This window comes from Symphalangus syndactylus, chromosome 6 (assembly GCF_028878055.3).
Source record: "Symphalangus syndactylus isolate Jambi chromosome 6, NHGRI_mSymSyn1-v2.1_pri, whole genome shotgun sequence".
Taxonomy (NCBI): domain Eukaryota; kingdom Metazoa; phylum Chordata; class Mammalia; order Primates; family Hylobatidae; genus Symphalangus; species Symphalangus syndactylus.
Window position 1 is genome coordinate 132,576,350 of NC_072428.2, and position 11,924 is coordinate 132,588,273.

General features: G+C 45.4%; 1 protein-coding gene and 1 gene segment (V, D, J or C); both read left to right on the forward strand.

The window, feature by feature from the left end:
- The first annotated feature begins 1,457 nt into the window (after positions 1 to 1,457).
- On the forward strand, positions 1,458 to 3,022 carry LOC129485461 (T cell receptor beta variable 5-5-like). The segment is given in 2 exon segments: positions 1,458 to 2,060; positions 2,185 to 3,022. Coding segments are annotated over 2 exon segments (378 nt in total).
- A 7,697-nt stretch (positions 3,023 to 10,719) lies between these two features.
- LOC129485462 (M1-specific T cell receptor beta chain-like) lies at positions 10,720 to 11,924 on the forward strand. Its single transcript, XM_063642391.1, has 3 exons — positions 10,720 to 10,803; positions 11,128 to 11,308; positions 11,476 to 11,924. Exons 1-3 carry the CDS (start codon positions 10,720 to 10,722, stop codon positions 11,922 to 11,924), a joined length of 714 nt encoding a protein of 237 aa, XP_063498461.1.

Genomic DNA, 11,924 nt, shown 5'->3' on the forward strand with positions numbered 1-11,924 from the left:
CAGGAGAATGGGTTGAACCCGGGAGGCGGAGTTTGCAGTGAGCCGAGATTGCACCACTGCACTCCAGCCTGGGGGACAGAGCGAGACTCCGTCTCAAAATAAAAAAAAAAAAAAAAAAAAAAAAAAAAATTCCATCACTCAAGAAAGTGTCCTTATGCTCCTTTCGAATCAATTTCTATCCCAGAGATAAAAACTTTTATATTTTTATCAACATTGACTAGCTTTGTCTGTTTTTCAGTTTCATATAAATGGAAACATATTTTTATTATTTTTCTTCAAAATTAGTATTTTTGAAGTGTATTCATATTGTTGTATCAGTAGGTCATTCTTTCTTATGACTAATATTCCTTTGCATAAATATACCACAACTTGTTTATCCATGCTCCTGTTGATGGATATCCATGTTATTCCTGTCTTCAACTAATATGAAGAAAGTTGTTGTGAACATTCTTGTGGAATTCTTTCTTACGAACATATGCGTTCTTCTTTTTTTGTAGATATAGACTTAAGAGTGGAAATACTGACTCATAGTGCAGATGTGTGTGCTATGTTTGCGTGTCCCCAACAAAAGCTCATGTTGAAATATCTCAGTGTAATGGTATTGGGAGGTGGGACAGCTATGACTAGGTCATGAGGGATCTGCCCTCAGAAAAAGATCAATGCCCTTATTGGAGGAGTGAGTTATGTCTTGGGAATGGTCTTCTGATAAAAAGGATGAATTCAGCTGTTTTCTCTGTCTTCGGTGCTTGCTTCCCCTTCCTTCTGCCTTGGATAACAGCAGGAGGCCCTCATCAGCTATGGTCCTTTGATCTTGGACTTCCCAGTCTCCAGATCTATAAGCCAAATAAACCTCTTGTCTTTATAAATTGCCCAGTCCGTGGTATTTCTCTATGTCAGTAGGAAAGGCATTGAAAGAAAAAATGGTACCAAGAGTGAGGCTGTTGCTATAATACCTGAAAATGTAGATGCAGCTTGGTTAATGGGAAGTGGCTAATGGATAGAGGTTGAAAGAATTGGGAGGAGCAGACTAGCAAAAGCCTAGACTCCTGAAAGCAGAGTCTTAAGGGCAATTCCGGTGAAGGCTCAGGGGGAAATGAGGAGCAAGGTAACAGAAATCGAAGTAAATGCCAACGTTATTGTAAGGAGCAAAATCCTCAGCAAAACTGTGTCCTGTTCTAGGAATTTATAGAATATAAAAATTATGAGTCATTCGCTAGGATATCTGCTGAAAGAAATGTCTAAGTGGCTAAGCATTCAGGCTACTGTGTGACTACTTTCAGGCACCAGGAAATTTCACCCAGCAAGAAGGGAGCCATGGGAATAGATTTTGCAAACCAGCACAGATGGTGACCCTACCTCCCTCTGCTGTCCCGTCTCCAATAAGACAAACTCTGTGCTGTTAGCTTTTAAAGCCCTAGAATAATTTCTGAGGAAACTGTACTCTTAATAATTTACAGACAACCCAGCTCTGCTTTGGATCTGATCAGACGGACTAAATCTTGGGGACTCTGCACCACTGTCCACTGAGGAAAGGGAATGAGAATGTTGCCTGGGGCAGGAAAATATAGTAAGAAACACTGGTGTGAATCTAGCATCAGAAAGATTATGTGAAGACAGCAAGGAAGAGGTGGAACCTGAAGTTTAATCACAGGCTCCTCACCATCTGCTGATGGGCAGGTGTGTGAGCTCCAGCATGGAGCACCACAGCACTGGATCAGAGAAGGGTAAGAGGGCGATGGGGCAGCCTGCGAGCTGGGGCAGTGTAGGCAGAGGAGTAACTGTATCACCACAGAAGCTTCTGCCTTCACCCATCCCTCCAGCTCTGCAGGACAGGTAGAGTCCAGGGTCCATGGAGCATAAGACCTAAGGAAGGCTGCATGGGGAGGACACAGGACAGTGACATCACAGAATATGCCTCCCATCAGGAAAATCAAGGCCCAGAACTCACTGGGCTCTTCCCCAGGAGGACCAAGCCCTGAATCAGGTGCAGTGCTGCCTGCCCCACTGGGACATGGGCACCAGGCTCCTTTGCTGGGTGCTGCTTTGTCTCCTGGGAGCAGGTGAGTTCTGAGGACACGATAGCAGCCCCATTCTCAGCTTTCCCACCCCTGTGTCCTCCACTTTACCTTGTGGAGGGCCTTCAAGCTGTCTGCTATGCTCATCCTCCATCTGCTTTTCCCACAGGCTCAGTGGACACTGGAGTCACCCAAAGTCCCCCACACCTGATGAAAACGAGAGGACAGCAAGTGACTCTGAGCTGCTCTCCTATCTCTGTGCATAGCAGTGTGTCCTGGTACCAACAGGCCCTGGATCTGGGGCCCCAGTTTATCTTTCAGTATTATGAGGAGGAAGAGGGAGAGAGAGGCAACTTCCCTGATCGATTCTCAGGTCGCCAGTTCCCTAACTATAGCTCTGAGCTGAATGTGAACGCCTCATTGCTGGAGGACTCGGCCCTGTATCTTTGTGCCAGCAGCTTGCACAGCCCAGCAGAATCATTGACATTCTGTATATAAACTTCCTGCCTTAGCTTTGCCTTGAGAGCTGCAGGCCCCACCCAGGTTTCACTCCTGCAAGGGAAGCTTTTAGTTGTATGGAAGGCATGTCTTGTGTCCTACTGAGCGCAGAGTCTCCCAAAAAACAGAGCCCAGGTTTCCTGTGCCCTGAGTGTGCCCGCTTCTGTGCTGCATCTTCTTGCAGCTTGTCACTTCCTGGGTAACTTCAGTAGAAGAGTAACTGCTGAGCCCAAGATGTGTGCTAGATTTTTGTGTATGTTACTTATCTTAAAGGTTTTCCACAATCTTGCAAATCAATCATTCTTATTCTTCCTTTACAGATGGGAGGCTCAGTGACATTGAGTCATTTTCCCCAATGTCTCTTGGCTTGTAAGGATCAGAAGTAGGAAACAAACTAGTCGATCCATTTTCCACCTACCCCCCTGCTCCATCATCACCTTCTGCGTCCTGGTCAGTAGGTCAGAGCCCTCACACTGCCCTCTAGTGACCAGCAGGGCCGCAGTAGAGGCTCAGATGTCTTCAGGGGTCATTACTATGGCCTCTTCATGAGCAAGCTTGAGAAATGTTAAATTTCACACTTTTTAACAATCATTTATATGCATTCCCTGTGTCTTTCCTCAGTCTGCAGCTTATATTTTCATTTTTACAGTGTTTTTTGATGCACGAGTTTAATTTAATGCAACAAAAACTAAAAACAATTTTGTTTGTGTGTAGACAAAAACCATTTTCTCATATAAATGTCTAAGCGTATTTTTCTCAATTTATTCTACTAAAATTTAAGTTTGGATTTTCACCACTAAGAATAAATGTATCTGAAATATATCTCATGTAAGAAATAAGGTAGAAACCCAGGAATGGGAGGGAAGGACATATGTTCAGTGAAGATGAAATAGCCTGTCAAAAAGAGCCCTAAAGTGGACACCTGGAGCTGATGGTGGAGAGGTAGGTGGAGGGCAAATGATCATGAACCTTGTCAGTTTGTTATGTTGTAGAAGAAAGACAGCCAGGAGTAGAGAACACATGGGCAAAGGTTTATGGCTGGTCTGTAGGTTGAAGGTTGTAGCAGGTAGAGGGAGGAATAGCAGGCAGATGGCAGAGTCACTGGCTGGCAGGGGCAGTGGCATCACCAGTGACTCTACTGACATCCAGGAATTATGTCCCCAGTGCACAAGCTGAAAAATCTCCCAAAATTTGCCTATGTTTCTGTGACCCTGCCATGGCCACCAGACTCCTCAGTGGTGTGGCCTTTTGCCTCCTGGGGGCAGGTGAGTCCCTTAAAGCCTTTTCCTTGGCTCACCACATCCCAGCTTAAGCCTTTACCACAGGTCTACATTATTGGGGTCCCTCCTTGAACACTTAACTTCCTTCTAACATAGACTTCATACAAGCTGGGATAACCAGATCCCAAGATACCAGAGAACAAAGGCAGGACGCGAAGTGACATGGAGATGCCTGAGACTGCCATCCATGACTACATGTGTAGGTGTTAATAGGAGCCGAAGATGGTGCACAGCTGATCTGTCCCAGCCCACACTATAGAGAAATTGCTGAAGGTCTGTAACTTTCTCTCAAAGCTAAATATGTGGCCTTGCTGTCAGACAGCCTCTCCCAGACCTCTGTGCCCTCTTGCACCAGCAGTCACCCAACAGCCACCTTCCTCTGCACACAATGCTCAGTGGAAGATATAGGTGGCCTTGTCTTCACGAGACCGTGATCCAGGCAGTGGAAGACGTTGTCCCATAGGAGTCTCTCAACACTGCCCAGGCTGGTGCCCTCAGATTTCTGAGCAGCCCTGTGCATGGGAAACTGCCCTGTACTGAGCTTCTCTCTCAGGCCAGTCTCAGCTGGACGACGGAACACACATTACCATTCTGTGCATGGATGCGGCCTCTCTTCCAGGCCCCTCCTGCAGCTCTGGCCTCAGAAGTCCTCTTCCTCAGCTGCTCTCAGAAAGGAAAGTTCATTTGAAATTGTATATTTGCAGACAGCATTGACAACACAGGTCTATGTTCTTTTTCCTGTCGGCCTTCACAACTCCATCTTCCCCACACCACACTCACGTCAGTCCTCAGCCTCCTCCATGTGATGTCTGCGCCCAGCTGTCCTCTCCCTTCCTCTGCACTCTCACCGCCACGTCAACCACAGACGCCTCAGTTCAGGTCATTCCTCACGCGTCATGCTCCTCCCCCCAAAGGCCTTTCCACTCCACACTGCATCCTCTGGGTCAACACAAGTCTCTTCTTTTTGGTCTCTCTCCAAATCTCAGTTTAACTACCACCATCTCTAGGGAGACACTCCTTCAACAGTTTTCCTAGGCTGCACCTCCTTATTGTAAATGCTCACAGCTTATAATATGCATTAATATTCATAGATTTAGCACCATAGTCATTTCTCTGACTTTGTGTGACTATTTGACACTTCTCTTGCATTCTAGACTGTAAAATGCATCATTCTAGAAATTGTGTATGTTTTGTTCCCCATTTTATTGTCAGTACCAACAGCAGTTTCAGGTGCCACTGACCAATCTTGAAAGAATAAAGAACAGATATTGAAAGGCCCTCTGAGTTCCCACATAGACTGTTCCAGAAGTCTGGATGCATTAAATGGGAACCTCTATCCCTTCATCTCCTAGGATCAAATGAGTCCTGGAAACAGATGAGAAATTCCTGTCATGGATGAGTAACTGGATCCAAGCCTTTCTGCATGACTGAACTTCCTATCTGCCCATCGCCCTCCTGGCTTGTCTCCTCCTTCAATCTCCTTCCCTCACGGGTGTCCTAGATTTGGGAGTCTCACAGATACACGGCACCTAATCACTTTGAGAGAGTGATCAGAAACATAATGTCAAACACCGGCATTACAAGGTCATAGAGATGAAAAGAAATGGCTTCCCCATTCTCTTAGGCCGAGTTTTCCCAAGGCACAAATATCTCTTTGGCTGGTTTGAGGCCATGGCACCTGATACACTGAGCGATATTATGGGTCTTCATTTCCATGAACTGGTGGGCAATGTCAGAGACACAAACGTCATGGTCACCAGCTTCCTCCAGCCCACACCTGATTTTGGTGCAGGGCACTGAACAGAGACCTTTGCTTGTTCCCCTCCTTTGCCAGTTAGGAAAGGCTGGATGTGAGACAGAGGCTCCATTTACAGAGCAGGGCTATGTGTTAGTCCCTGAAGAATTGTGAGTCCCTGAAGAATTCTGGGTGGAAATAATCAAATATACAATCACCAAGAATGGCCCACGGATAGACGGAAGCCCCAATTTTGCCGGAATGATTTGCATCTATGCTTTAAAGACAAATGAAGTTTTACCTCTTTAGGCAATAAAGACCAAAAACAGTCTTGCTATTTCAAATAATTGACCCTTAAACAGACCAAAGTCAGAACATCTTCCCTAGGGACAGCATTTTCTTCCACCCACTTGCTAAAGCTGTATTTGAGAAAGCTGTGTGCTGTTGATAAATGTGGAATATTGTTACAATCGACATGGTAATAACACTGCCACTTGGATCAGAAACAAAGAGCATTTCTAAAGCTTGAACAATGTAAAACTGGAAACGAGCTCTCACTGAGTTTGGAAATGCAGGCACTAGAGGGTGCTCATTTCTCTTCCTTTTCCAATCAGGGGGCTATTCAAAGCCTGTTCTAGAACAAGGGGTGAGATCCTCCACTTCCCCGTGGTGATCAGGCTTTCAGAGGTAGAAGCCTTATTAGTTCATAATCAGCCAAACTGACCTCACCATCAAATGTATGGACCTCAATGCTCACTCTCCTCAGCAGTCAGAGACTGTGTGTGTTCACCAGGAGCTTATACGCTTTTACAGAGCACACTTTATCCTCGGTTTATTCCAAAAAATGGGCCTCTATAGGGGGTTCCATAAACAGAAGCTTTCTGTACTTTGCCCATTTAGACACTACAAAGTCAGACACCAGATGAAAGGTGTAACTTAAAGCTTGTATGTGGTGAAGATTTTTTAACAAATAATGTATAATGAAAATGTCAATAATGCTCTCAAATCCAATCCCACCTTCCATTGGTAACCAGTATTAATGCTCTGGTGTGCTTCTTTTCACCCCTCTTTTCTGTGTTCCTGCATACCTTTCTACCCAAGTACACCTACAGAGAATGGGTTCACCTCTACACTTTACCTGTCACATGCATACTCTTTTCTGTTAATATACCCTGGTCTTTATTGTTCCAAGTTGGTCAATATAGATGTAACTTGCTCCTATTAGCTGTTTCATATTGCATAATGAGGGTAGACAGGTACATTTGTGCTCTATTGTCTGATTCCTAAATTCTGCCAGATCTTTTCTAAAGTGACTGAATGGCCTCTTTAAGCTCCCAAGTTCTCCTCACCCCAGCACCCAGTTGATGATTCCAGCTTTTCCATCACTCATAGTCCTAATAGGTGTGAGAGAACCATTTGGTTTCTCCTGCATGAGGAGACAGGGAGGGATAAAAGGATAGACCTTTATCAAACCTACCAGAGACTACACAGTATCTCAGTTCATCCTCATAAAGCATTGAGGGGAATGTTAGTCTTGTTTTATAGATGAGTCTAGATGAGGCTAGGGTCCAGGAACAGTAATGAATGGCCTTCCCATGGTCTCAGAGCTAATAAATGTTGGAGGCAGATGAAGGAGAGTCAGCTTGCTTCCATGTGGAATTGATAGAGGAGTCACTGGAGTTTTAGGTAGGGGAAGTCTAGAACTGTCTGGGGTTGTTTTCAGATCAGACACCAGGGGTAGGACAGTCTGTGTACCCTACAGCACTGTAGATACAAGCATCATGGTGTTGGCAGTGGGGAGGTACTAGAGAGCTAAGTGGCTACTGGCCTGGAACCAGAAGATCATAGCTTTAAAAAAAATTATTCCCATCACAAGATGTAGCAGAGACATCGATGTGGATAAACTAGGCCAGGGAGCTCTGTGAAGAGCTGTTGTTAAAATGAGGGAGGGAGAAGCAACTAAGTGGTCACTTCCTATACATTAAATGTAGAGGAAAACAATGTTAACTAGAATCCCATCTGATTTTAGTCAATTTTTTGTTTAAGTAGTTGGAAGGTGGGATAATTTATTTTCAAGTTTAAGTAAACATCTATACATCTCCTTTACCTTGTGAAGTCTGGTGGCAAAGGGAAGAATGGCAAGGCCAATGGAGTCACAGTTTAATAAATAACTCAGAGTTCAAAGAGAGACTCTCATGGGCCAGAAATTGGTAAATGTTCTTGCATTCTAAAATTAGGGGAATCTTATTTTCTTTGAATCAGCAGAGAAGGAAGCACAGGCAGTTGGGAGGGACAGGTGGGAATAAGGCAGAGTGGCCACAGAATGTCAAAGACAAAGGACATGTAATACCAAATTCTAAGCTGTGAAGCTGAGATGCAACCCTCCTTCTCCTAATGGTTTTTTTAGGTCTCAGCACAGATGCACACCTGAGGGAGTAATTTCTTTGGAAATGAAGAACAAATAGCTGTGTTAAATCTTAATAAGAAGTCCACCTTACAAAGCACAACTGGAAATGGAAACAAGATTATTTCTAAGACCTTTTCTACTCTAAGAGTCTCTAACTTGGTGGCAAGGTGAGAGGTGGAGGGTGGGGGGATGGTGTTGATCCACACACGATGAGTACTTGGAGGCTCTACCACGAACAATATATTTCTGAGTGTGAATCAGAGCCCTAAGAAGAATAATGCCTTTTACGTTGTTTTGCCCTCTGCTGTCCCAAACTCATCTCACCCATAATTAAGCAGCCATGGAAATGAGGGGAGCCAGAAGGAATCAAACCCTGCTTCTTTGTTCAGCAGACAGAGGGATCTGGTGGAAGGGTGTTGCCTGGGTCTAGGAGAAGACGATGAACTCAGAAAATAGACAAAGAGAAACCCCAGGGGAAATGTTATGAAACCCTGGAGGAATCACAAGTCAAATTTCTCCCAGAAGATGGTGGCAGTGACTCACCTTCAGGTACAATTGGCTGGTGCTACAGAGCTAAGATGGACTTAGTGTGTTGACAGTTTGCAAAATCTGGGCCATTTGGTCATTTTCTTCCGTGACTTTTTAAAGTGAAGTTTTACTTCCAACATTGGCCTGATGTGTGGGTCCATTCTTCTGGGGGTTAGGGTTAGAGTTGCTCTATTACTTAAGTACCCATGAAGTATTATTGGTCATAGAATGAGCAGGATTATCAGGAGTAGAAGGGGTAGGGAGAGGGAGAACTGTGAAGTGAGGCAGTAGGGTTGAGTGAAGAGTATTTTAGATATATGAGTACGTAGAGGGATCAAACCCCAGATAGCCCCCAGCCCCTATGGAAGGAAGGTCAAGATTTGACAACTAGGAGAGGCGTGATTACACCATGCAGTTTGATCAAGGACTGAGAAAGCTTTCTAGACAAATGACAGGTAATGACCCACACTGTGAATCGGTATTGAATGTGAGATGTCAATATATATTCATATATACACTTATATATCTAAAATAAGAAGTCCACCTTACAAACCCTGAAAATATAACCCTGAAAACATAAACCCTCACTATTACAGGATGTGCAGGTGGTTTGGGACCTGTGAAGACTGTCACACAGGATTAAAATCCAGTAGGCAGAGGTCTCTGATTCTTTGTTAGCTACAGAAGAAGATGTGCTACGATGGACACCTAGGGGGTCTGGGGGTCTTTCCATCCCCATTCCCAGATCCACACCTAGAGGAGTGTCAGGCAGCACAATTCAGAGAACCACCAGAAAAGCTGTGAGAATAGGACTCTACTCTGAATCCAGCTTCTCTCAGCTCTGCACCCCTTGCTGTGTAGGAGTCAGTGCAGGAGAAAGCTGACTGGGTGAGAAGAGAAGGGACCCTGAACCATGCCAGGGGAGACCTGTGAACTGGGAAATGAGCAGCAACAGCACCACCACAGACACACACTCGCCAGGCACAGGGAGAGGACAGATCCTGGCCTCTTGTAGCACCAGAGCTCTGAACGCCCTCTACCTGCTCAGTCTCCCATGGGACCCAGGCTCTTCTCCTGGGCACTGGACATGCCTTGGTTTCTCAAAACCAGGTGTGTCCTGGATGCACCTGGGGGAATCTCAGCTCTGAGTATGCCAAGCCTTGCCAGAGGAAACATGTCTTTTGAAAACCCACGGGGTCTGTGTTAAAAACAACAATTTCCCTCTCAGAGCATGAGGGGATTCCATGTTCCTCTGCTCAGTTGTGCTTTGTCTCCTGGGAGCAGATGGCTCTAGAAACCTTTGAGGGAAATCCCTGTCCCTGAAACTGCTGTGCCTCACTTCCAAACATTCCCCATGCAGCCTCCTGGGTCCTAGCTCCAGGTACTATCTCCATTCATGAAACTGTGCTCACACAGACCTCTTGAAAGCAGGTGATGGGGATGGAGCAGCAATAGATGTGAATACACCCTACTTTATGGAATCATCTATGGGAAGCAATGTCAGCTGGAAATGCACTAGCATGAATTTTATACTATTGTGATGTAGCACTTCTGAGATTGAAGGTACAATGGCATATTCCAAGCTGGTCAACCAAACGTCTCACTCCATCAGCTGGACACACGTCCCCTAGTGGGGTGGGATTCTGTGGGTCTCCTTCTGCCGGCAGCAAAGACCTTGCTGAACCATCTCCTCTGCTTTGCTTCAAACTTTTCCTCCACTTTTCAGGATCTTCTAAAATCTGGGTCTAACTTGCCTGCAGTGAGAGGAATTGTGACTATTGTCCCTCATATGAAAGAGGGTGCCCATGAAGTTTTAAGAGTTAAGTTAGGAATGAAAATGAGAAATTAATTGCTCATAATGCAGACCGTTAGGAACCCCAAGGATTAATTCAACTCCCTATTTTTTAATTGTACTACTCTCATCAGAATGTCAACGGTAAAACAGTTCTGACTCTTTCTAAAGGCTATGGAACATTTATTTATTTCAGAGGTGACTTAGAAACACAGGAGGTGTCGTGATAAGTAGTGGAGACAAAAGAGAAACAGTATTGAGATTAATAAATTCATATGGGGAATTGTTTAATTGTTCTTTTTTTAACCTTTAGAATGAGTTGAAGATCCCAACTTAGCTTGGTGCCTGCTGGAGGCAACGTTTCTTCCCTTGCCCCTCTGAGCTGTGAATTCAAACTCTTTCTGGAAAAAGACGCGGCAATCCTCTCCTTCACTTCCCAAACACCTCCCACTCCTACCCAGACCATGGATGGGCAGGAAAATGCAGGAACAGAGCCAGAAACAGGAGATCTCCAAGGAAAGTTGACAGTCAGCATTGGGATCTTCTGTGTAAAGTGCTGTTGAAGCAGCCAGGTGGCATGTCCAGCCGACAATGTGAAAGGAATAAGAGAAGTGAGAAGACTTCCCAAAGGTGGAGGATGGAATGCGGGCAGCAGCCTCCTGGAGGGCTGAGTGGGGAAAACAAAATGGACCTAACAGAAGCTGTGTGTGCGGAAACCCACTTCTGACTTATCACTTTTCATGAATTCTATGCTTCATGGTGTTACACCGTTTATTGTTTCTGATGAGTGACAGTAATTATTTTCTTTCTTGCTGGTACATAATAAAGTGGTGCACATCAGAGTTGCTGCCATCTTATAATTAACTCATCAGTATCAGGTGATCCTGAGGCTCAGTGATGTCACTGTGGGAACTGCTCTGTGGGGACAAGGATGTCCCTCATCCTCTGCTCCTACTCACAGTGACTCTGATCTGGTAAAGCCCCCATCCAGCCCTGACCCTGCCCTGGGCACCAGGCTCCTCTGCTGGGTGGCCTTGTGTCTCCTGGGGGCAGGTGAGTCCTCAGAACACCAAGCAATCTCATTGTGTCTGTGTGTGTTTGTGTGTGTATGTGTGCATGTGTGTGTATATGTGTGTGTGCGTGTATGTGTGTGTGCATGTGTGTGTATGTGTGTGTGATGACAATTGTTTTCCTCCTGTTCCCAACTTCTATCTCCACAGATCACGGAGATACTGGAGTCTCCCAGGGCCCCAGACACAAGATCACAAAGAGGGGACGGAATGTAACTTTCAGGTGTGATCCAATTTCTGAACACAACAGCCTTTATTGGTACCAACAGACCCTGGGGCAGGGCCCAGAGTTTCTGACTGACTTCCAGAATGAAGCTCAACTAGACAAATCAGGCCTGCTCAGTGATCGTTTCTCTGCAGAGAGGCCTAAGGGATCTTTCTCCACCCTGAAGATCCAGTGCACAGAGCAGGGAGACTCGGCCATGTATCTCTGTGCCAGCAGCTTAGCCACAGCATGGCACAGTCGCCTCCTTCCTGCTCACAAACCCTCAGGCACTTACCTCTCTTTCCAGCTCTTAGAAGCCCTGAACAAAGGAGCTGCCCTGCTCTTACCTCAACAAGGAGAACGAATGCATTTGGAACTGCAGGTGTTCTTCTGA